The sequence below is a fragment of the Lagenorhynchus albirostris genome, chromosome 14, assembly GCF_949774975.1.
Source record: "Lagenorhynchus albirostris chromosome 14, mLagAlb1.1, whole genome shotgun sequence".
Lineage (NCBI taxonomy): Eukaryota > Metazoa > Chordata > Mammalia > Artiodactyla > Delphinidae > Lagenorhynchus > Lagenorhynchus albirostris.
Window position 1 is genome coordinate 77,498,196 of NC_083108.1, and position 27,416 is coordinate 77,525,611.

The window sequence follows — 27,416 nt, forward strand, 5'->3', positions numbered from 1 at the left end:
ATTATACAGCTATAGCAGGCTGAATTATATACTTTTTCTTAAATGACAATTTGGGAACACGTTCACCTAAATACATAGGATATATATTTTCTATAGAATAACAATAAATAACCAGATAACAGGAAACTGAAGCATGAAAACAAACAAACCCCTTCAAAATAAAATAAAACAAAGTCTGATAATCACTGCAACAATTGTTAATTTACTTGTCAGTTGCAAGTCAAAGCCACACTGATTCCAACTGGTCAGGCCCAAATTTACAAGGCCCTCTGACATTTTAAGTGCCTAGAGTGTTTTAGGTTGCATTATTCTCCTCTGCCACAAGCCATGTATAAGTACCCCTTCTAACTACAGGTTTTCATTATTTGTGAAAGCAGCTAATAAGCAATTTCTATTCAGAGATCATGGATAATATAAGAAAGTTTTTTTTTTAATGTAAATTTTAACTCAGTCTCTGATTATAACAGCGTCTGCAGAGGAGAACTGGGTCAGTCAAGAGATGTGAAAGGGTTAAATATCAATATAATTTGGATACTGATACCATCTACCTCTGTTTCATACATACACATGAATTTGATGTTTTTGGCTACACATACTACATCACACAACCCAAACATTTTAATAGTACCTGCCCTGGATGGGCCATGAATTAAAACAGCGGGAGGGCTGCTAATCATTACTCAGATATTGTCAGCGACACGGCAGAGACAGAGTCTGCATGGCTTATCCACATAACCCTTAAGTCTAAGTCATTAACCATTTAGTTTGCCCAAGGTGTGCTTTAATACAGGAGTAGACAACATTCTGGTCAAGGTAAAAAAGAAGGGGATAGTGCTTTTATCCTTACCTTCTAACAAATCAGAGGCTGAGCCTAAGCAATATTCCATCACCAACTGTAACAGATTGAAATAATAACCAGAATAATGTAGGTTAATAAGAAACTGCTAAAACCAACCAACTAACCAAGGAACTAAGAATACCAGGAGAATAAATATTCTGATTCATCTGAACCTGTTATTGTTATTTCCTATTTGAAATCGGAATTTCTGTTTTTGTTATTTCCTATTTGAAACTGGAATTGGTCTAAGACAATATGGGGATTATATTTAAGGATTTAAGGTGCCTAGGTTGGAGTATAAATTAAATTTTGTAACTTGGAAAGTGGCAACCAAATAAATGAGCCAGTAAAATCTATACTGGAAATTATTAGTTAAATAATACAAACAAGTAAGCAGTAAATTCCCTACTTTCACATTTTAAAAAGTTCTGGGACTTCCCTGGTGGTCCAGTGGTGAAGAATCCACCTACCAATGCAGGGAACATGGGTTTGATCCCTGGTCGGGGAACTAAGATCCCACATGCTGCAGGGCAACTAAGCTCTTGCGCACCTCAACTAGAGCCCTTGAGCCCTGGAGCCCACGTGCCACAACTACAGAGAGAAAACCTGCACGCCACAACTAGAGAGAAGCTCGCGCGCTGCAATGAAAGATCCTGCATGCCTCAGTGAAGATCCCGTGTGCCACAACTAAGACCCAATGCAGCCAAAATATAAAATAAAATAAAATAAAATTGAAAAGTTCTAAACAAGAAAACACTGGTTAGAACTCAATCTAAAGATGTATCCTGGGGCTTCCCTGGTGGTGCAGTGGTTGAGAGTCCGCCTGCCCATGCAGGGGACACGGGTTCGTGCCCCGGTCCGGGAAGATCCCACATGCCGCAGAGCGGCTGGGCCCATGAGTCATGGCCGCTGAGCCTGCGCGTCCAGAGCCTGTGCTCTGCAGCGGGAGAGGCAGCAACGGTGAGAGGCCCGCGTACCGTGCCAAAAAAAAAAAAAAAAGTATCCTGCTATGTATTATTACATTAGCTTGAATTCCTGAGAGATGGAATATTTCAATTTATATCTTAAAATATTTCTAGAACAATACTATTACATTAATATTGATATTTATTGGCTTTGCAATGTTGGGAGGCTTGTGAAAAGCAAAAATGAGAAAACTCTTTCTTTACTCTCATCTTAGATATTTTAGGCATTCCAGATTACTACTGATTTATAGCCAAGGTCAGAAGTGGAGTGCTCAGTGACCAATCTCCACACATATACACACAAGCACACACACACCTACAAATTATTATTTTGTTATTCTAAAAAAACACAACATGCTTATTATGAAATACAAATTTCCTATAATCACATAGACACAACTACTATTAACATATTGGCTCCTTCATTAAAAAAAATTAATGTGAAAACATTTATGTATTATGTACCCTGCATTACTGGAATATTTTAGAAGGATATGAGATATAATATTATATATTATTATATGTCATATATTATTATAATATATAATTGTACATAACATAACATACACATCTTATATTCTTCTGAATTTATTCCAGTAGCAAGGTACACAATATATCATATATCATACATATATATTATTATATATAATAAAGACATACATCTACTTTATTAGATTTATTATATATTTATAGATGTAATTAAATATACATAATGTATAAAAATTATTCCATTTCTGGAATAATCTAAAACAATATGAGAAACTTTAAAGTTTAGAAACTTTATTATAGTTTTCTGCTTTATATTTAAAGTAAGCAGATTCAGGGCTTCCCTGGTGGCGCAGTGGTTAAGAATCCGCCTGCCAATGCAGGAGACCTGGTCTGGGAAGATCCCACATGCCACACAGCAACTAAGCCTGTGCGCCACAACTACTGAGCCTGCTCTCTAGAGCCCGCGTGCCACAACTACTGAAGTCCGCGCGCCTAGAGTCCATGCTCTGCAACAAGAGAAGCCACGGCAATGAGAAGCCTGTGCACCACAACAAAGAGTAGCCCCTGCTCGCCGCAACTAGAGAACAGCCCATGCGCAGCAACGAAGACCCAATGCAGCCAAAAATAAATAAATTTATTATTTAAAAAAAAGTAAGCAGATTCAGAAACATTAATTTTACTTCTTATTGTGAAATGAAAGCGTCCACATAAGTGAATATTATAATGAACATTAGCCTTTTAGGTGCACTATTTTTCTTTTTTCTTCAGCTTTATTAAGGTATAATTGACAAACTATTTTTAATCAGTTTTGATGGAAACATTTCTCAACTGTATTACTCAGTTTTCTAATTTCTTTTATTTTAATTTTTATAATTAAAAATTTTTTTTATTTGTTTATTTATTCTTTCGACCGTGCTGTACAGCTTGCAAGATCTTAGTTCCCTGACCAGGGATGGAACCTGGGCCCTCAGCAGTGAAAGCATGGAGTACTAACCACTGGACCGGCAGGGAATTCCCTCTGATTTCTTAAATTATGTAAATTAATACAAACATATAATTTCCTTAAACTGAGTATAAGGAAAATGAACATAGAACTTTAGAACCGACTAGAGTATGTTTATAGTTATGGGTCTATTTTTAAAATTACATGTTAACTCTGTATTTCTGTCCCAAACATTCTTTTCCCAATTATTCCATAACACAAGGGCACCTGAGCTGTGGCTGGCCGTTTGCCCTTGACAGTTATCAGCTCTAGTTGCTCTGCTTTTAAATTGTTAGGTCTGCTTTCTAACTTCCCCAACTTCTTCCTTCAGGTCAAATTAGTTATGGCTATTTGTATGCATGTCTCCAGCAGCTTTAGTTCTGTGAGTTCCTTCTAATTAGCCTATCAAATCCTTATAGACAAACACTAGGTAACCAAACTTATTAGCATTCTATGTAATCTAAGAGTAAACAGGTTTCAAATAAGAGCTCGGAGGATTTTCTGAAGTTTTGAAACACATGATATCTAGCACTTGATTTTGTAACATTTATTCTGCCTGCTCAAAATCCCTTTCTTGACTCCTTCAAGACAGCTGAGATTGCCAGAGAACTGATTTCCATAGAATGAGATACTCCTCTTATTAATTTCTTCTGCTCAGTACAGAAGCAATGGCTCTAGATATCTTAAGAATTCCTTGAGCAGAAAGGTTTATGTTTAACCTTTGATATTCTATCTGGGAACAAAAATTCCATTCCCTAATTGGAGATCATGTACAGGAAAGGACTTGTATATTGGTAAGTATTCAATAAATGATAGTGATATTGAATACTTTAAATTGGAATGTGCAATCCCATAAAGTACAAGGTATAGCATTTACTTGTTCTAGACAATGTCTAATGTGCTAACCTAAAATCAGAAACAAAATCATGTAAAATAAAAATATAGTAAGAAGATAGACTAATCATAATCCAGGCTCTGTTTGGTAAAAAACTTAGACAGTGATGGTAATATCAAGCATAATTCCAAATTTGGGGGGAATTGGAGTAGGGGATGAGAAATGACAAAGATAAAAATTCTAGGATGAGAATAAAAGGCACTGCTTTTTACTTTTGCAAATAAATCATTATAAAATGATGTTAACTTTTCACTCTCTCTTTGTTGAGTGTTTAACAATAAAATTTCCTATAGACTAGATGTCATGCTTAAACTTACAGAATGTATACCATAATGGCACACTCTGAAGTAACAAATGTTAAATACTGACAAACAAAAATCACATGGGACAGAAATGGGCTGATAATTTTACAGACCAAAGAGATAATAGAAAAAAAGGAAAAGAAAAAAATTTTAATAGGAAAAAATAAAAAGACAATAGAGGTCCTCTTACTTACCCAAGCGGTGTGCTCTTTCAAGTAACAACCTTTGTATTCAATAGTATTAGGATGCTTCAATTGTCGTAAAAATTTGACCTCCTTAAGAATATCTTGCCATTTCTATTTAAGTCAGAAAGAAAATATCATAATTTTTGAACAGAAAACAGTATTTTATTTTCAAGTATACATATAAAATAGTCTTTTCATTATTTTAAATGGACAAAGAGAATGTTTAATACATAAAGAAGCAATTTAAACTTGCGTTATTTCTTGTTTTATTACCTATATATTAAATCAATCACCAAATATATTATAATAAATCCATTACACTAATCCATGTTCTATTCCACAAAATAGTTGACTGAGGTAGAATATTAGGAACGTTTATTATATGCTCCACAAGAAGGGAAAAAAAGAACTGTGATAAAGAAATGCTTAAAGAACTTTGTTTCTACTGTGAATTTCGTATTAACCTGCTTATGTCAGTTTAGGTACACAATGTCTTTAACATACCTCATGTGCCTGCTTCCCACTGTAGGACATTTTCTTAACTGCCACAACCTCATTGGTGTGAGCATTTGTGGCCTGTGTTAAGAGAGTAGGGAAAAAAGGTTAAAAAGAATGAACGATGTTTCAGCCAGTTTAACTTAAATATTTGACTTGACTTTTATAACATTTCACCCTTCATTCTCACAGTCTAAAGATGCTGCAACTTTTGATAGGCTAGACAGACATTTCCACCCCACTTCAAGGTACAACTTCTCTTTATCCCTTTCCATATACATTCAAAGGCTATAATGTAAAAAGGGATTAAGGTTTAACAAAACATATCCAATCAAAGAAGTCATATTTCCAAAATATCCATACTGGCTTCACCATGTAGAATGTCTACCAATGGAGAACCAGTTAAATAAATATGACACAGTCATGTAATGAAATAAACATTAAGAGAATGAGGTAATCAATATGTATATATGGTAATAGTAAAAAATATCATGACAAAAAAAACCTGTACAATATGATCTTCTTTTTCCAAAACAGTAATAATGATTATATGTGTAGAAAAAATTATGAAAGAATTTATACCAGAAAATATATCAGTGGTAATCCCTGGATTATCAGATATATTATTATGTCTGAAAGAACTTTCCATGATGATGGAAATGTTCTATATCTACATCGTATATAGTAGCATGTCAAATGTGGCTAGTGTGACGAAGGAAGTGGCTTTTAAATTTAATTAACTTAAAATTTAAATAGTGGCTACTGTATTAAACAGTGCAGCAAAGGATAACATTAATCTTAAGAGGGACTTCCACTTTCAAAGGTACTTATATTTTACGGTAAGAATGTATCACATAAATACATACACACATTTATGTGTATATATTCATCTATAAAGGTTGCCTTGTCTCATAATTATCTCTATATATCTTCTCCATACTCAAAATATAACAGTTCATTGAAAGCACGCCTGAAAATCATAAATACCTCAGATGTAATAATCTTTTCCTCCAAATTTACTTAAGAAATTTAAAAATATTTCTAAAAATTTTCAGAAAAATAAATATAAGACATTAAACATTATCTAATCTTAGCCTTCTTTAATAACAGGGCTCTGTACCAGTGTCATACCCCTGATGTAAGTAAGCTACTTCGGTTCTATGATATTACTATTGTGGAATAATAAAGCAATAGCAGTGTTTCTGAAGTAAAACTGGAATTCACTCTCTGGTAAAATAAGGTCACCAATTTTAATAGAAAAATGTCTAATCAGTTTCTAAAATACAATTAAAGAAGCTCCTCAGATAGAGCAATGTCTTCTTTCTAATTAAAAAAAATTTAATTCCAACAATAAACAATAATGTTGATGTAAAAAGAATTCAACCCCAGAGTCTTAATTAATGCCAAAATGCAGAGAAAATGGACACATACTAAAAAAAATTTTTTGTACAAGCACTAAGGTAAAACTACATACTACAAAAGCAAGGTATCCACTAAGTTACAGTTTTCAAGTCGGCAGGACTCTGTAAAGGCATTTTTTAGGTATTTTATTCATTTAGAAGGTACAGACTGACTTTTTTTTAAAAACAAAGATCTCTCACATTTTGCTGGCTTTTAAAATGTAACACTAAGGGACTTCCCTGGTGGTGCAGTGGTTAAGAATCCGCCTGCCAATGTAGGGGACAAAGGTTCGGTCCCTGGTCCAGGAAGATCTCACATGCCTCGGAGCAACTAAGCCCGTGAGCCACAACTACTGAGCTCACATGGCACAACTATGGAAGACCGCGTGCCCAGAGCCCGTGCTCCGCAACTAGAGAAGCCACTGCAATGAGGAGTGTGCGCACTGCCACGAAGAGTAGCCCCTGCTCGCCACAACTAGAGAAAGCCTGAGCACAGCAACAAAGACCCAATGAGACAAAAAATAAATAAATAAAATAAAAATGTAACACTAAGCCTGTACTTAGATGACAACAAGAAAGAAAAGTTGATGTAAATTCAGTAATACAGTGAAGGTTAGAGTGACTGTGTCTGTAAAGAGGATATTTTGGGTATGAATCTATGTACTGTATAGCTTAAGGAGCCTGGGAAAGGTTTAGAAAATGCTCAAACAATGATGAATTTTAACTTTTAATGGGATTTTTAAAAAACAAATCTGTACGCTTTATAGAAAGAAAAAAGAAAGGCCCACACAAATGGAATCTGATAGTATTATCTAATTGCTTATTAAGGTTATTTATAATCAAGGCTTATTTGGAACAAGAGACATGAAAAAAGAATCACCCTAAAATAAAAATGTATTTCTTTATATTTATAGAGTTAGAACTTGATAAGTATATTTGCTTATACAACCTATCTACTGGGCAGAGACTTGAAATTTGAAAACATTTCCATTTATATATAGATGTGAAATTTTTAATCCATTTTATACTAGTTAAAATTCAGAACTGAAACAGAAACTTAAAAACAAATCAATATTTTAGTATAGAGAAAGGAAACTATCAATGGGGTTTCAGCTTTTCAATGCATCATACTGTATTATGAATGATTACAACTTCTAAACATTTCAAGTTTTATTCTTGAAACTTACATTCATACTTAACACTTCCAATAGTCTCAGAGGTCTCAGTAACCTTAAGCAAGATCACTGATTCACCATGTTCTTGGATTGGAAGAATCAACATTGTGAAAATGACTATACTACCCAAAGCATTCTACAGATTCAATGCAATCCCTATCAAACTACCAATGGCATTTTTCACAGAACTAGAACAAAAAATTTCATAATTTGTATGGAAACACAAAAGACCCCCAATAGCCAAAGCAATCTTGAGAAAGAAAAACGGAACTGGAGGAATCAGGCTCCCTGACTTCAGACTATACTACAAAGCTACAGTCATCAAGACAGTATGGTACTGGCACAAAAACAGAAATATAGATCAATGGAATAGGATAGAAAGCCCAGAGATAAACCCACACACATATGGTCACCTTATTTTTTATGTTTTTTGTGGTATGCGGGCCTCTCATTGTTGTGGCCTCTCTCATTGCGGAGCACAGGCTCCGGACGCGCAGGCTCAGCAGCCATGGCTCACGGGCCTAGCCGCTCTGCGGCATGTGGGATCTTCCCAGTCCGGGGCACGAACCCGTGTCCCCTGCATCGGCAGGCAGACTCAACCACTGCGCCAAGTGAAGCCCTGGTCACCTTATTTTTGATAAAGGAGGCAAGAATATACAATGGAGAGAAGACAGCCTCTTCAATAAGTGGTGCTGGGAAAACTGGACAGCTACATGTAAAAGAATGAAATTAGAACACTCCCTAACACCATACACAAAAATAAACTCAAAATGGATTAAAGACCTAAATGTGGCCAGACATTATCAAACTCTTAGAGGAAAACATAGGCAGAAAACTCCATGACATAAACCACAGCAGGATACTTTCTGACCCACCTCCTAGAGAAATGGAAATAAAAACAAAAATAAACAAATGGGACCTAATGAAACTTAAAAGCTTTTGCACAGCAAAGGAAACCATAAACAAGATGAAAAGATGGGAGAAAATATTTGCAAATGAAGCAACTGACAAAGGATTAATCTCCAAAATTTACAAGCAGCTCATGTACCTCAATATCAAAAAAGCAAACAACCCAATCCAAAAATGGGCAGAAGACCTAAATAGACGTTTCTCCAAAGAAGATATACAGATTGCCAATAAACACATGAAAGAATGCTCAACATCTTTGATCATTAGAGAAATGCAAATCAAAAGTACAATGAGATATCATCTCACACTGGTCAGAATGGCCATCATCAAAAAATCTACAAACAATAAATGCTGGAGAGGGTGTGGAGAAAAGGGAACCCTCTTGCACTGTTGGTGGGAATGTAAATTGATACAGCCACTATGGAGAACAGTATGGAGTTTCCTCAAAAAACTAAAAATAGAACTACCATACGACCCAGCAATCCCACTACTGGGCATAAACCTTGAGAAAACCATAATTCGAAAAGAGTCATGTACCACAATGTTCATTGCAGCTCTATTTACAGTAGCCAGGACATGGAAGCAACCTAAGTGTCCATCGAAAGATGAATCAATAAAGACGATGTGGCATATATACACAATGGAATATAACTCAGCCATAAAAAGAAACGAAATTGAGTTATTTGTAGTGAGGTGGATGGACCTAGAGTCTGTCATACAGAATGAAGTAAGTCAGAAAGAGAAAAACAAATACCGTACGCTAACACATATATATGGAATATAAAAAAAAAATGTCATGAAGAACCTAGGGGCAGGACAGGAATAAAGATGCAGACCTACTAGAGAATGGACTTGAGGACATGGGGAGGGGGAAGGGTAAGCTGGGACAAAGTGAGAGAGTGGCATGGACATATATACACTACCAAATGTAAAAAAACTAATAGCTAGTGGGAAGCAGCTGCATAGCACAGGGAGATCAGCTCACTGCTTTGTGACCACCTAGAGGGGTGGGATAGGGAGGGTGGGAGGGAGGGAGATGCAAGAGGGAAGAGATATGGGGATATATGTATATGTATAGCTGATTCACTTTGTTATAAAGCAGAAACTAACACACCATTGTAAAGCAATTATACTCCAATAAAGACGTTAAAAAATACATAAATAAATAAATGGGAAAAAAAAGTAAAATAAAGCACAGGGAGCCCAGTTCTGTGCTCTGTGACGACCTAGATGGGTGGGATGGGGGGGGAGTGGAGGTGGGAGGGAGGTCCAAGAGGGAGGGCATATAGGTATACATACAGCTGATTCACTTCATTGTACAGCAGAAACTAACACAACATTATAAAGCAATTATACTCCAATAAAAAAAAATCACTGATTCAAAATATATTTATTAAGAACTTACTACATATGTGTTTCTGATATTTTTATAACCATTTCCAGCTACATTTAGATTATTGTCAACTCTTTACTAGTTTATGGAGAAATACAAAAATTAAACATAAGCTTTTCCTTTTGCCCTATTTATTAAGCCTCAACTAAAACTAAAAGGTATTTATACCCAGAAGAACAAAACTAAATTATTTGCTTTAGGTGGATTATGGATGATATGCTGAGTTCAACAAGGCAACACTAGAACCCTAGAAACTTTATAGTTGTCTTTTAAGTGAATACAAAAATGAACATGCTCAGTCCTTTTTATCTTCCTTGAATAGAGTTTCTTACTATTTCAGTTTTACTCATGCTATTTTTTTTTTTTTTTTTACGGTACGCGGGCCTCTCACTGTTGTGGCCTCTCCCGTTGCAGAGCACAGGCTCTGGACGCGCAGGCTCAGCGGCCATGGCTCACGGGCCCAGCCACTCCGCGGCATGTGGGATCTTCCCGGACCGGGACACGAACCCGTGTCCCCTGCATTGGCAGGTGGACTCTCAACCACTGCGCCACCAGGGAAGCCCATACTCATGCTAATTTCTGAATTACTTATGTAAATCCATATACACAGAGATATTTCATCAATAGTTTCAATTTTCTCTGAATATAATATATATTCTCAACTGATTGATTCTACAAGAGCCGTGCCAGCGTACAATTCACTTATAATATATTTCCTGGCATCGTTCTGTGTAAAAGCTGTAAACTACAAAAAGTCTAACAGAATTATAGTGTTGAGGTATAAAAATGTTGGTTGCTAGACTCTGGTCTTTACAGCTTGCTAATATGATTCTGACTCATGAAAAGTACAAATTAGCAGTTCCAAATTCTCGGAGTTCTTCATAATTCAAATACTTACCAGGTGCTCAAATTTGTCAGGTACTGGGCTAAATGCTAGGGATAGAATTGTAAGTATGCCTAGTGCCTATCTCTCTTCTAGTAGTATAGACAGCAAAATTGAAATCATAATTAATATAAAATTGCAACTGTGATATGTGTTACAAAGAAGGGTATGTGTTACTTTGGGAACCAAAAAATGGGGGATGTGATTAGGCAGGTCAGGCAAGGCTTCCCTGAATAAATGAGCCCTCAGCTGAGAGATAAAGGATAAAGTGGAGTTAAGAAGATGAAGATGGCAGGGGAAAACATTCCAGAGAGAACAGTTTATGCAAAGATCCTATGATGGATGATTAAAAGAAAACTTTTATATAATAACTAGAGCAATGAGAATAAGAGGGAATACAGTTCAGGTATAGAGGGATCACCTCATGAAGGACCTTATAGGCTGCCTACAGTAGGGAAGTTGAACTTAGCCTAAGAACAGAGGAGGAGACCCCCTGAAGGCTTTACAGAGAAAAGGTGATGTGATCATATTTACGTGTTTCCACTCTCCACCGACCCTCAAGCTCACTGTGGTGTGGACAAAAGACTGGAGACAGACCAGAATGGATGCACAGAGATCGGTTTGGAGGTTATTGCAGTTGTCCAAGTAAGACATGGTAGTCTTCTTGGTTATAATGGTATGAGTGAGAAGAGGAAGAATCTGTCAACAGGGAGGAGCAACATGGGTCATATTACAGTGGCCTGTGAGAAAATCCATTTTTAAGGTGCTACCTATGTGACCACTGTAGATAAAAGGTTAAGGCTTTTTAAAGTTTTATAGTAAAGTATCAGTTAACTCCCCTTTAAGCTGTTTTTTAAGTGCCTTATGGGTTTATAAGGGCCTGTACTCTACCCTTTTGTATACAGGCAATATATAGTTAATGATTACATTTCAGTATCAAAGCCACCCAGGTATCTTTGTGATTTCTCTAGTCTATCAATATCAACAAATAACACATACTCACATGATGCTAGTCAGAAGAGCTCGCAATTTAAAACTTAAGAGTTGTTTATTTCTGGATTTTTCCATTTAATATTTTTGGACTGAGGTTGACCGCAGATAACTAAAACCATGGAAAGCGAAACTGTGGATAAGGGGGAACTACCATACTCTAGCTAAACAGACAGGACTTAGTCCCAAAAGCACTGGGTCTTCTACAGCAATGTAGGTTTCACTTTATCCCTAGCACAAAAGGCATGTTAGCAAGTTTCGAAGCATATTTGGTTTATTGTATTTATTCTAAAAGAGAACCGTGAGAGTGGTCTGGCTGATTTTTAAAATAGAAGAGTCAAACAGAGATTGCAACTACTCTCTGACTCTGGCCAAGAGAGATTCTGAGATGATGAATTAGTTATACAGTAATAGAATGAAAGTAATAAAAGATGATTGACTGAAGAAAGTATCTCTAAGCAAAACAAACAGGTCACAACCAAATATATACAGAACGTTTCTATTGTTAAAAAGTTCAAAACCGGCAAAACCAAATTATATTATTAGGGGTAGAGAAGTAAGTGGGTACATATAAAGAAATATAAGAAAGTCATCATCATAAAATTCAGCATAGTGGATTCTTCTAACAAAAAAGGGGCTCTGAGGTGCTGGCAATATTCTATTTCTTGGCCTGGCTGGTGGTTATAAAGGGATTTATGTTTTAATTGTTCTTTAAATTATATATTAAAATATATGTGTGAATGTATTATACACACTTCTGTATATATGATATATTTGTAATTAAAAAAATCCTTTTAAAAAAATGTGTCTCAGTGAATGAGAAAGATAGGACTTTGGGCCGTAAATGCTACTCTAAGCCCAAAGACTAATATGAGGGTATTAACTAGAAAATTAGCATCCACTTCAGCAATGGAAGGTCACTTAATGATAAAATGTACTTGAGTGGGAGCCAAGTATTAGATGGGGGTGAGGGAGGAGAAGTGGTGGTAGTGCTAAGTATAGACATGAAGGGACGAAAGAGCATTCTGAGAAAACTCAGGCTGAAGATTTGGCTAGAAACAAAAGGATGAGTTCAAGATGCAATTAATAAAATCTCATTTGGAAGGACAACTAAAGATAAGCCCTATCCAGATGGAAGGACATAAAGGACTACTTAAAAAGAAAAGTCAAATACTGTTTGATTAAGAAAGAAATTATTTGCTAACAGGTTTGGAGGAGAAATAGGTAATATTACTTAAATATTACTTGCTTTAATGAACTAGTACTCTTAAGGAAGTATGTGTTAATTTGAGGTTGCAAACTTCTAAGGTTATTGAAATAAAGAACTATATTTTATGCAATGAATTTCAGGTGAATGATTTATGTTAACATTTCAGTCATTTCTCACTTTTGTCATCAGAAGATAATCACAGTCTTGGAATTCAAACTGACTCAATGGGGTTAAGCCTTGTATCCCTTAACCTGAGATACTGACTTAACACGATTGTTACTAAAAATCTGTCAGTCTATCTGTCTGCGTAGATGTCCACTTGTCCATCCACCCATCCATCCATCATTTACTGAGTTCCTACTATTCAGACATTATACTAGCTATTGGGGATATAGCAATGAACAAGTAGATATAATTCCTGTCCTTATGGAGCTTATTATTTAGTGAGAGAGACATACATGAATCAAAAAATCTCACACATAATTATTCAATTATAACTGTGACAAATACAACAAAGTACAAGCATAGGATGTTATGAGACCATAAAGAAAGTCTTAATTTAGTGCTGGAGGGTTGAACTGGAATGGCTATCACATGGATTTAACACTTAAACTGATACCTGTAGGGTAAACAAGAGTTAGACAGGAATGGGGAAAACATGTACAGTTTTCTAGGCAGGAGGAATAGCATATATAAAGGCCCTGAGGCAGAAAAGAGTTTGGCATGTAAGGGAAATGAACAGGGTTCAAACTCAAGCTTATAACTTTTTTGCACTACTTTGACAGCAGAGTCATTTGATATGGATACCATTGACTTGAATGATGCCTAGAATTCTAAGACTGGCTCTTCAGCAATGACTATTTGCCTTTACTGTAGACATCATTTAATTTGTAGAATAAACATTAAAACCAAGTGCATTTTACAAGTAATAGTTAGAATGTACAGAATTTAAACTTTTATAATTTGATCTAAACAATTTTTAATTACTTACAAAATAAACTGCTCCAAAACTTCCATGTCCAATTTCATGTAAACCAATAAAAAGTTCTTCAGGATCATCTTTGTAGAACAGATCAGCAATCTCTGGGTCCCTTGGCACCCCTTTCCGCATGATGACCAGTATGTGCAAGCACTTTGCTTTTGATATCCCAGTCAGCTTTCTCTCTCATTGACAAATATTTGGGGGGTGTGTGTGTGTAAAATTTCAGTACCTGTAGAAAAATAAGGTTTAACATTAACTTATTATACATTTTGTTTGGTAGCAATTACAGATTCATATTATCCATAAAAAGCATCTTGGTCTTAGAAATTCAAAATAAAAAGACAAGTAATCCAAAAGAAAAATGGGCAAAGGATCTGAATAGATATTACTCCAAAGATATAGAAATGTCCACTAACACATGAAAAGATGCTCCACACCATTAGTCTTTAGACAAATAAAATTAAAAACACATGAGATACCATTTTCATACCCACTAGGATGGCTATTATCAAAAAGTCAAATAATAAGTATTGGTAAGGCTGTGGGGAAATTCAGACCCTCCAATGCTGCTGGTGGAAATGTAAAATGGTACAGCCATTTTGGGAAACAGATTGGGAGTTCATCAAAAACTTAAACACAGAGTTACAAGTTGACCCAGAAATTCCCACTCGTCGGTATATACCCAAGAGAAATAAAAGCACACGTCCACACAAAAACTTGGATATTGGTAGCTGCATTATTCAGCAACAACCCAAGTGTCCATTTGGTGAATGAATAAACAAAATATGGTATATCCATACCATGGAATATTATTCAGGGTTAAAAAGGAATGAACTACTGATACACACCACAACTAGGCGAAACATTAAGCTAAGTGAAGGAAGCCAGTCACAAAAGACTACATACTGTATGATTCCATTTATATAATACATCCAGCATAAGTAAATTTATAGAGACTAGCGGCTGAAGGAGAGTTGGGGGTGATAGCTAAAGGGTATGGGCTTTCGTTTTAGTGTGGTGAAAAGTCCTAGAATTCATTGTGGTGATGGTTGTACAATTGTTCATATACTAAAAACTCTTTAGTTGTACTCTTTAAATGGGTGAATTGTATGGTATGAAAATTATATCTGAAACACAAATCAAAACTACAATGAGATATCACCTCAAGCCAGTCAAAATGGCTATCATCAAAAAATCCACAAACAATAAATGCTGGAGAAGGTGTGGAGAGAAGGGAACCCTCCTACAGCATTGGTGGGAATGTAAATTGGTACAGCCACTACAGAGAACAGTATGGAGGTTCCTTAAAAAACTAAAAATAGAGCTACCATATGATCCTGTAATCCCACTCCTGGGCATATATCCAGAGAAAAACATGGTCCAAAAGGATACATGCACCCCAATGTTCACTGTAGCACTGTTTACAACAGCCAAGGCATGGAAGCAACTTAAATGTCCATTGACAGAGGAATGGATAAAGAAGATGTGGCACATATATACAATGGAATATTACTCAGCCATTAAAACGAATGAAATAATGCCATTTGCAGCAACATGGACGGACCTAGAGATTGTCATGCTGAGTGAAGTAAGTCAGAGAAAGAGCAAGTGGAATCTAAAAATAAATGATACAAATAAACTAACTTACAAAACACAAACAGACTCACGAGAGACTTAGAGAATGAACTTATGGTTACCAGGGGGGAATGGTTGGGGGAAGGGACAGTTAGGGAGTTTGGGATTGACATGTACACACTGCTATACTTAAAACGGATAACCAGCAAGGACCTACTGTATAGCACAGGGAACTCTGCTCAATATTATGTAACAACCTAAAAGGGAAAAGAATTTGAAAAAGAACAGAAACAAGTATATGTATAACTGAATCACTTTGCTGTACATCTGAAACTATCACAGCATCGTTAATCAACTATACTCCAATATAAAATGTTAAAAAAAAGTTAAAAAAATGTTAAAAAAAGTTAAAAAAAAATAAAGCGGAGAGGGGTAATAACCATGACTTTTGTCCTAGCTAATTGAAAACAAATGGGAATTAAAGATAAGAAAATTAAAATATCAACAACAGATTTCTGAGGAGAAGAAAAGAAAAAGAACAGGTAAATTATCAGTTACACAGGGGGAAAAAGCCTCAAAAGAAGAAATTTCCAAAAGGGGACGAAAGAAACATAAAGGTGATTATTCTGACTTGATCCACCCATTAATGGGTTAATCAAACAGTCTACAAGACTGCAAGATGCAGTATATATTCTTCCTGACCAATAGTTACATACACACTTTCTCTAGTTAATGACAACTGCAACAGGCAACTGGAAAATGTCACTTAGCCAGCATGCTGGATCTTCCTTTACTTTCACGGTGAAAGCTTTGTCTATGTACAGACTACATATTTTATCCCAGATACCTGACTGACAATAGAGGTAAGACATGCAATGTGCTTTGGAGTATGTAGCTTCCTAACTAATTTTTCTTTTTCTTTTTTTTTTCTTTTTTGGTTGGTACTATGTAGATTTGGAGAGGACAGTTTGGTGAGAAAAACATTGGTGTTAAAATATATTACGATTCAGCTGCTATCTTTTTTATGAAAAAATAATTCTGCTTTTGAAGTATATTCCTTTAGGTGTGATCTGTTGTACCTATAGCATCATTAGTGGTATTTAAAAGTTTCTACACCTGACAGTTTACTTAGACAAATGCAAAGAACAATGAACACTGATTTCTAAGGAGCTAATAAATAGTCATTTAGTCATTAGCTTAATTTTAGTTTACAGTAATCTAAATTTTGGAAAAATTTATTTATTTGTATATTACAATGACATTTCTTAGCATAAATATGCTTATTTTCAGAAGCTTATAAGGATGCAATAGACATAATTCTGTTTAATATACCTAACTGTGGATAGACTTAACATTGATTAAGCGCTATCTTTTAGAATTTGGATTTTTGTTTTCACTCTCCCTCTCAAGATAACTTTGAGATAGGTATGTGTGAGAAATACACAGTGGATGGCAAAACAGAATGCTAGGATGTGAAGGGAAAGTTGACAAAAGTATAACTGATTCAGATATTTCTGTTGAACAAGTAAAACCAAAGATTTTCCCCCCCAACATCACAAATTAATTGTATTTCTTTTTGATTTCCTTGGAGACACATGTAGAATAAAATGTAATTTAAAAAAAAACAAGAAAATTATATCTCAATAAATCTGTTTCAAAAGCAGTTTGGTCTGATTAATACTGAAATAGTAACAGCTAATATTTATTAAGCACTACTATGTGTCAGGCAAGACTAAGTTCCTTTATAAGCCAAGGAAAATCACAATAATTCTTTTATACCATACTAAGAAATTTGGAGTGTATCTTGAGGGTAATGGGTAGCCATTGAAGGTTTTAAACAGGAAAAAGGATTCCCCCACAACACTGCATCTGTAATCATGAGTAGTCATCCTGCCAAGCCATGAATGCCAATAATCAAGCATAAAGTCAGTATATCAATACTATTGAAAAAATAACTTAAATTTAGTTACTTGTTAGGCAACAAAGTACATAAAGTTGAAAAGTACTATTGCCTTCACTGCTTAGAGAATAGAAAAGAGAAACAACGGATTAAATCAAAGACATGCCTTTTGAGACCATGCCAAAAAAAAAAAAAAAAGCAAATTACAAAATTTCCGTTAGGAAAAACAAAAAGATCTATGAACCAAATTTATGAGAACTAAAATATTTTCAATCACCAAGATGTATTTTAAACTTGAATATTTTGGCCTCAATGTGATTAAAGCTAAGTACTATGGATAACCATTTGGGGACACACACAGACTACTAAGTCATACTATAGACTAAAGTGATTTTTTGAAAGAAATAAATATTAAAATGATATTTAAAATAAAATAATATTAAAATAATAAAAAAATGAGATCATAAAAACTTCTAAAATAATTTGCAGATGAGTATTTAGTTATTGAGCAAGATATCAGAGGCAAAAACCATAAACTAAAATCAGTAAGCTTGATAATACACAACATATTTATCTTAAAAAATATAATGAATGGATTTCTGCTTCCAGCCAAGATGGAGTAACAGGACTGGATTTATTATCCACCAGAAACAAATAAAACACTGGAAAAACATGAAATTATGGTATTTTAACACAATGGGTATCAGGCAGAGAAGGATAGTGATCCCAGACAGAGGAACAGCAAACAAGGAGAGCTAAAACTGTCCCAATTTAATGTCCTGGGAGAGTTTCCAGGCCATGGCACAGAAAGTAGGGGGTGGGGAAACCCAATTAGAGCCTGGGGCACTCCAGAGATGAGGGTCCAGGGTGACCAAAATGGCTAGAGTTCTCAGGGCACAGTACTAAATAGAAGAGAACAGCACAGAAAGAAGATATGGAGATCAGCAGAGAGTTCCCATCAAGTCTTCAGCTGACTACTGATCTACGCATGCCAAGTGAGAAAACTACGCCAGACCAGGCAGGGTGGAAGAAAACCCTATATGAAAGAATTAAAGAAAACAGGACCTAGGGCTCATGAAGAGCTGTAAATAGTGCCTGTTACCATTAGCCTGAATAGGAAATCTCATAATTCATGGGGAATTGTTTAGAGTACTTACAAGAGTCTAATCTTAGTAGCAGGAAATTACCATAGACTAAGTGCTGTTCTGGATGCCTAACAAAATTTAAAAGCAGGATCTTTATGGATTAAATTATTCCACGTAGCTTAACTGTGTCCCAGAACAAAGCTCACAAATATTCAAAGGAATTAAAAAAAAAATCTAATATCCAAAAAGGTAAAATTCACAATGTCTAAAAAAAAAAAAAATCACCAAGCATCCCAAGAAACAGGAAAATATGACACATAATGATGAGAAAAATCAATTGAAACCAATTCAGGACTGATATAGATGATAGTTGCTAGATTAGCAGACAAGAGCATTAAAACATTTATTACAACTGTATTCCATATATTTAAAAAGTTAGGAAATATCAAACACATAGAGATAGTCAAGAGATAAAGAGACACAAACTGAACCTCTAGAGGTGAAAGCTACAATGTCCGAGATGAAAAATACACTGCATGGGATGAATAGCAGATGAGATTTCTGAAAAAAAGGTTTATGAACTTGAAGATATGACAGTAGAAACTATCCAAAATGAAACATACAGAGAAAAAAAATAACAAAATAATAAACAACCAAAAAAAAGAGCATCAGTGAGTTGTGGAACAATTTCAAATGGACTAGTATATATCTAATTGAAGTCCCTGAAGAGAAGAGAGAGATGTTGAGGCAGAGAAAATATTTGGAGAAATAATAGTGAAAAAAACTTACAATTCTGATGAAAATTGTAAACCACAGATCCAAGAAGGTCAATGGGGCTCAAGAACAAGAATGAGAATAAGAAAAATGGGGAAAATTACACCAAACATATCATAATAAATTGCTCAAAACGTGCTAAAGCAAAAATCATGAAAGCAGCCAGAGACAGAAAACACATTATGTATAGACATTATGTAAGGACAACAATGACAGTAGATTCTTCACTGGAGATAACACCAGTGAGAAGACAATTGAGCAACATTTTTAAAGTGCTAAGTTCAAACTAAAATTCTGTGTCCTGTAAAAAGATCTTTGAAAAATGAAGGCAGAATAGAGGGTTTTAGACATAAAAAGCTGAAAGAATTCATGACCTGACCACCAGCACTATAGGAAATGCTAAAGGAAATCCTTTAGACATAAGCAAAAATCATACCAGATGGAAATAGAGCTTTACAAAACATTGAAAAAGCACTGAAAATGGTTAACTATTTGGTTAAATATGTAAGATTTCCCCCCATTATTTAAACTTCTTTAAAGTATAATTCACTGTTTAAACAAAAATAACAATATAGTGTGAATTTATAACATGTAGAAGTAAAACGTATGAGAATACGAAGTTGGGAAGGATAGAAATTGAAGTACAGTGCTGTAAAAAGTTATCATACTATACACAAAAAGGTATACTATCACTTGAGTATGGACAGTGGATTAATACATAAATGTGTATCCAAATATAAATACATATATGCATGCATGTGTACACATGTGTCTATATACACACTTTAAATAAAAAGACACAAGTAGGCTAAAAGCATGGAAAAAGACACAATACTAATCAAAAGAAAGCTGGGCTAGCTATATTAATATCAGATAACGTGGATTTCAATGCAAAGATATTACAAAGATTATTTCATAATGATAAAAAGATTGGATCATTTATCAAGATAATATAACAATCCTAAATGTTTATACACCTAATAAAAAAAGTTTCAAAATACATGATTAAAAACTGATTTACCTGCAAGGAGAAATAGACAAATCCACAATTGTAGTTGGAGATTTCAATATCCTTTCCTCAATAACTGATAGAACAAATAGACAGAAAATCAGTAAGGATATAGAAGACTTGAACAACACTATCAACCAATTTGATTACTGACATTGAAATATGATTATTAACATTGATGTTTCAACCCAGAAACATCATAATGCATATTCTTTTCAAGTGCACACAGAACATTTACCAAGATAGACCATATTCTGGGCCATAAAACAAGACTCAATAAATTAAAAGGACTTAAGTTATAGTAGGTATATTTTCTGAACACAATGGAGTTAAATTAGAAAATCAACAGCAGACAGATAATATGAAAAAAATCCCCAAATACTGGAAACTAAATAACACAATAAAAAGTAATCCATGGGTCAAAAAACAAACCAAAAGAGAAACTAGAAAATACTTTTATCTTAATTAAAATGAAAGCAGAAGGCGTCAAAATTCGTGGGATACCACTAAAGCAGTACTCATGTGGAAATCTATAGCAATAAACTCCTGTTTTGGAAAAGAAGGTCTCAAATCAATGACCTCAGCTTCCACTATTTTTTTAAAAACCAGGAAAAAAAGAGCAAATTAAACCCAAAGTAAGGAGAGAAAGGAAATAATAAAGATTAAAGCAGAAATCAATGAAATAGAAAAACAAAAACAAAAATCAATGAAAGCAAAGCTGGTTCTTTGATAAAAGTAATCAAATTTATAAACCTTGCCAGACTGATCAGGAAAAAAAAATCAGAAGACATAATTACCAGTATCACAAATGAGAGGGATAACATCACTACAGATTCTATAGATATCAGAAGGATAATCAGGGAGTATTATATTATGCAAATTGTACAACATTGTGTAATTATTATTCAACAACTTAGATGAAGTGGATAAATTCTCTGAAAGACACAAATCAACAAAGTTTACACCAGAAGAAACAGATAACCTCAATACCTCTGCATCTATTAAATTAATTGAATTTGTAATTTAAAATCTTCCCACAAAGAAAACTCCAGAATCAAATGGCTTAATTGGTGAATTCAACCAAACATCTAAGAAAGATACAATATTAATTTTACACATCTCTTTCAGAAAATGGAAAAGGAGACATACTTTCTAGGATTAATTCTATGAGGCTTGTATTACCCTGACACCAAAGCCAGACAAAAACATTACAAGAAAGAAAGCAACAGAGTAAAATTCTTGAAGACTATAGATACAAATATTCACAACAAAATTATAGCAAATATAGTTCAGTAATATATAAAATAGATAATACACCATGACTAGGTGGAATTTATTACAGGAATGCAAGGTTGGTTTAACACTCAAAAATCAGTTAAAAAAAAAAGAATCAATGTAATTCACCATATCAACAAACTGATAAAAAGTCAAATGATCATCTCTAAAGATGCAGAAAAAGCATATGACAAAATCCAAAATTCATTCCTGATAAAAACTCTTGAGCCAACTAGGAATATCAGGTAACATCCCCAACCTAATAAAGGAAATCTACGAAACATTTACAGCCAATGTCAAATATAATGGTGAAAGACCAACTGCTTTCCTCCTATGATCAGGAACAAGGCAAGGATGTCTGCTCTCAACACTTCTATTCAGCATTGTGCTGGATGTTCTATAAGTGCAACAAGGGAAGAAAAAAGAAGTAAAAAGTAGCAAGACTGGAAAGAAAGAAGTTGGACTTTTACTGACAAACAACATAATCACCTGTGTAGAAAATTCAATGGAACTAATACGTGAGTTTATCAAAGGTGCAGAATACAAGATCAATATATAAAGCTCAATTATATTTCTATATATGAACAAATGGATATCTAAAGTTTTAAATATCACTTATAATAGCATCAAAAAATGAAATACTTAGGGATAAATCTGACAAAGGATCTGTAAGACTTGTGCACTGAAAACTACAAAATAATAATGAAAGGAAGTAAAGACATAATGAAAAGTTATACTGTGGTTATAGGTCAGAAGACTCAATATTGAGTATTTTTTAGAAAGAGAAATTGAGAAGCTGATTCTCAAATTCATATGAAAATGCAATGGACCTAAAACAACTAAAACGACTTTGAAAAAGGAAGACAAAATTGGAGGGCTAACATAACCTGATTGCAAGATTTATCATTAAGATTACAGTTATCAAGACACTGTGATACTGGTGTGTATGTGTGTGTATGTGTATATATATATTTGTGTGTATATACATACACACAAATAAATCAATGCAACAAAACAGGAAGTACAGAAACAGACCCACACATTTATGGACAACTGAATTTCGTCCATAGAAGATGGACCCACACATTTATGGACAACTGAATTTCGTCCATAAAAGATGGAGAGTATCTTCCACTAATGGTGCCATAACAATTGCATATGTCTATCTTTGATTCATAGTGACATCATATACAAAAATTAACTCCAAATGGATTATAGAACTAAATGTAAAACATACAACTAAAAAAATTGTGAAGAAAACACGAGAAAATCTTTGTGACCTTGGGTTAGGCAAGAATTTCTTAGATATAAAAACAAAAGCACACTCCACAAAGGAAAAAAAGGTTAAATTAGAATAAAAACATACTCTTTTTGAAAGACCCTGTTAAGAAAATGAAAAGATAAGCCACAGTAGAAGATCTCTGCAAAACATATATCTCACAATGGATTTGCATTCATAAAATATAAAGAATCCTCAAAACTCAATTAAAAGAACATGAACAACCAAATTTTAAAAATGAGAAAAACATTAGAACACACACTTCACCAAGAAAGATAAATGGATGGCAACTAAGCCAAAAAAAAAGATGCTTAACATCACTATTCATTAGGGAGATACAAATTAAAATCCCAGTGATATACTACTACAAACTTATTAGAATGGCTGACATTAAAAAGACAGACCATACCAGGTGTTGGCAAGGATTTGAAGTAACTGGATCTCTCAGACACTGCTGGCTGGATGTAAAAATGGTACAAACACTTTGGAAAACTATTTGTCAGTTTCCTAAAAAGTGAAACATACATCTACCATATGACATAGCCATTCCACTCCTAGGTATTCACCTGAGAAAAATGAAAGCAAATGTCCATACAAAGCACTGTACACGAAAGTTAATGGCAGCTTTATTTTTAACAGTCAAAACTGGAAATAATCCAAACATCCATCAACAGATGAATGGATGAACAGTCTGTAGTACTTGCAGACAATGGAATGCAACTCAGAAATAACATGAACTACTGATACATGCTACAACATGGATGAACCTCAAAATAATTATGCTGAGTGAAATAAGCCAGAACAAAAATAGAGAACACATCAATACTTTATGATTTCATTTATATAAAGTTCTGGAAAATGCAAACTAACCTAGAGTGATGGCACATCAGTGGTTGCCTAGGGAAAGGGCTGGGGTGAGAAGAGGTTAGGGAGGTATTGAAAAAGGATATGAAGAAGCTTTTGGGAGTGACGGATATGTTTACTAACTTCATCATGTGACGGATACACACACACACACACACGTTAAAATGTTATGTTACTTAATATGTTCAGATTACTGTATGTCAATTAATAATTATTGCTTTAAAAAGTTGCAATAAACAAAACTGAAAGGCAAGTAAGTTGGGGATGGTTCTTGCAAAATATGTGCCAGTGAAGTTATTCTTAATATCAGATAGGTGAACATATACATATACATACACCAACACACACACTCAAAGGACACAAATAGGAAATTAAAAAAAGAAAAAAACAGTGTCTATTAATGATATGGAACATATATAATTTCACTAATAATCAGAGAAATAAAAAGTAAAATAGCAAGACACCTCATTTCACCCACCAAATTGATAAAGTAATAGAGAAAAGATACATTTTTTTGGTGAGGGCATAAGGAAACAGTCATCTTTATACACTCCTGGAAGAATAGAATGGGAACATTCTCTGACCAAGTATCATCCTTCTACAGGGAGTTTCTACATGGCAGTTTCTACTTGTTTTGTTTTGATTTATTTTAGTAAAAGAGGCAGGGTGTAAGGTAGAGCATAGGAGGGATGCAACAGTGAAGATGGGAAACAAGGTTTCTTTCACCTACAAATTTGGATTTCTTTGCAGACTTGTGTTTTACCTGAAGTAGGTGTTGGGATTTCAGGTTATCTTTTATTTCCTTCTTTTTGTTTATTTCTATTTTCTAAATGTTCTGCAAAGCCTATTACTTCTGTAATTAGAGGAAAAGTGATATGAAAAAATTTTATCTCAAAGTCTAAGTATAAATCACTACAACAGAAAATGGTAATATATATTTCCAGAAAATAATTTGACAATAGGGATAAAACAACTTTAGCCAGGTAATTCTCCGTATTTTAAGCTATAACTGAAAATGAAGAAAATCTATAAGGAAATAATTTGAAACTAAAAAATTTTTATAAAAGAATATGTTATCTTAATTTTATTAATTCCTATTAATTTTTCTCACAAATATAATAAAAATTCCTCATAGAAAAACCAGAAAACACAATTTGTTCCCATTTTACGGGAGAAAGCTAAGTCATGGATTTATGGACAATACCTTTTCGTGTATGGCACAAAATATACTGTATTGCTCAGACTCATTTTAGCAGCAATCTTTTTTTTTCTCTTTTATAACTTCAGTCTTTTGTATTTATGGTTAACCTATGAAAAAAGAAGAATAAAATATGTAATTATAGGGGCAAAATTCAAGAAGCAATAATCGATAACATGATAGTTTTAAATATTTACAAATGTAACATTACAAAGTTAAAATGTTATCTTCATCAGTTTGTGGATGACAAATGTAAAAGGTAGGATTTTCACAACAAAGACACAAGCTACTGTCTCACAAACAATATCAGGTAAACAAATGTGTCGTTAGATTTTCAGAATCTATACTGAGGCTTCCACCGGTCTGTCTGAGTCCAAGGAAACTCAATAGAGGCTACGAGTAGACAGGACTAATCTGACAGCATGTGGCGATGCTACTGATTCTCTGTCAGTACGGCTTATATTTTGAATTGCTTTTCCAATAGGCATGATGATTTATATTGACTCATCTATCTTCCCTTTCCTGGTCTCTCTATAACCAATCTTTCAGATTTGGGGGTAGTGATAATTCTTTATTATCTATCAAAGAAGTACATGCTCAGTGTAGAAAATATAAGAAATATACACCATTATGAAAAAAAATCCTTAATCCTACCTAGGACAAACTTCATTAGCAATTGGGATAAGTTTTCTCCATGAACATATTTACTTCTTCAAGCACATATTTATTTTGTTATACAGCTGAAATCACATTGTACATATAATTCCACAGTCAGCCGGTTTATCTAACTCTAGATTATACATATTTTGCCATGTTATCAAACATTATTCACAAAGATAATTTAAGGGCTGCTCAATGTGTATCGTATGGAAGAGCCACAACTCATTCACAACAGTTTCTCCACAATTTGAAACCAAGGCTGTTATTCAACCCTGTTTGTTGAACTACTAAAAATTATTGTTTTGAAGACCTTTGTGCTTATTATCTATGCACTTAACATTTAGGGCTTTTTTGGAATGGATTTCTAGAAGTAGAACCACTGGGTCAAAGAATCTAACAATTTAAAACATGTATATTGAAATAATCTTTGGATGCTTGACTAGCTTTGGAGATGAAATCCTTACAGGAGGAAAAAACTATACATAAAAAAAAAAGGCACTGACCTCCACTTTCACATTTTTCCTGTAGGGGATATCCCAATCTCTTCTCATGTCTATACTTACAAACTAATCTTTTTCATTATTTTGTTATTCCCTCTGATTCTATGGCTGTGGAATGCTTTAGATTAACTGGTAGCTAAAACTTGCCTGAATTCAGCATCACATTTTACCTAACCATCAACCAATCAATAACTACAATGTCTGCATGTATGTCCTGCTAATCTAGTCTGACTATAGCTTCAAGGAAGTAAAACACTCCTTATTATATGAACACTAGTTGCGAAATTTCTGAGAAAGTAGTTTTAAATAAGGCATTTACTAACATCCTCATGTCCTGAATAGCTCGAAATGCAGGAGGTGCTCACTCCTAGAAAATATTTTTCTAATGCTATGGACACACATGCCTAGTATTTTTCTTCTCTCTAAATACTTATTCATTTTTACATAATTTTTCTTAAAATGGGTACTCTCTCCATCTGCAGTTGCATGGCTCTATAAATGTTTTAAAATAAACTCTCTAAGACACCTAGGAATTAAACTTTCTTGATTTTATCATTTTTCCCCCCTGCTAGAATACTGCACATGGTATTGAAGCTGAAAACCATATTCCTAAAGTTCATCTATTACACCTAAAAGATGTTCACAGTTTTGTCCCATTTAACCACCTTCCTTCTTTCTTTATAAATGCCTCTTGGATTCCATGAAACTGTCTTCCCCTGTTTTTCCACATTATTCCTCCTATAGCTCCTCTCCTCTCTGAGCTCTAAATCAGTGTGCTCCTCCAGGTATTTCCCAAAGCCCTCTGTGTGATGCAAGCTGCTATCCTAATTTCTGTTCACTTGAATGGTTTCAAGTAACACTTTGTCACTAGACAGTTCTGGCCTCCAGGCTAAATCCCAGTCCCATTCTTTCAACTATCTGTTTGGCTTCTCCCCTAAATGTCTCACATGTACCTCACAATAACTTTCACTCTCCCCTTCTCCTTGTCCTTAACATTCAACTAAATCACAAGTGTGCTTCAAATATTTCTTTTTATCTGTTCTTCACTTTTCTGTTCTGTTAGCATTTGTTATCTCTTTCCTCTGTTTCTGCTCTTTCAGCCTCTCGTCTAAATTTTCTGGAATTCATCTTTAAAACACTATTATCACAATCACCTTCCTGAAGCACAGTTGAGATAATATCACAGCTCTGCTCAAAATCCTTC

General features: G+C 34.4%; 1 protein-coding gene across 2 annotated transcripts in view; it reads right to left on the bottom strand.

The window, feature by feature from the left end:
* The window catches only part of TAOK3 (TAO kinase 3), a 184,450-nt gene that overhangs the window by 67,552 nt on the left and 89,482 nt on the right, over positions 1 to 27,416 (bottom strand). The window contains exons 2-7 of one of the 2 annotated variants that reach the window (XM_060120944.1): positions 25,059 to 25,162; positions 20,449 to 20,512; positions 14,103 to 14,322; positions 5,161 to 5,232; positions 4,666 to 4,767; positions 848 to 893 (exon numbers count right to left, since the gene is read on the bottom strand). In XM_060120944.1, coding sequence (XP_059976927.1) covers positions 848 to 893; positions 4,666 to 4,767; positions 5,161 to 5,232; positions 14,103 to 14,222 — 340 coding nt within the window. In that variant the 5' untranslated portion in view covers positions 14,223 to 14,322; positions 20,449 to 20,512; positions 25,059 to 25,162. The remainder of the gene's footprint in view (positions 1 to 847; positions 894 to 4,665; positions 4,768 to 5,160; positions 5,233 to 14,102; positions 14,323 to 20,448; positions 20,513 to 25,058; positions 25,163 to 27,416) is intronic. The other variant, XM_060120945.1, reaches the window with a different exon arrangement.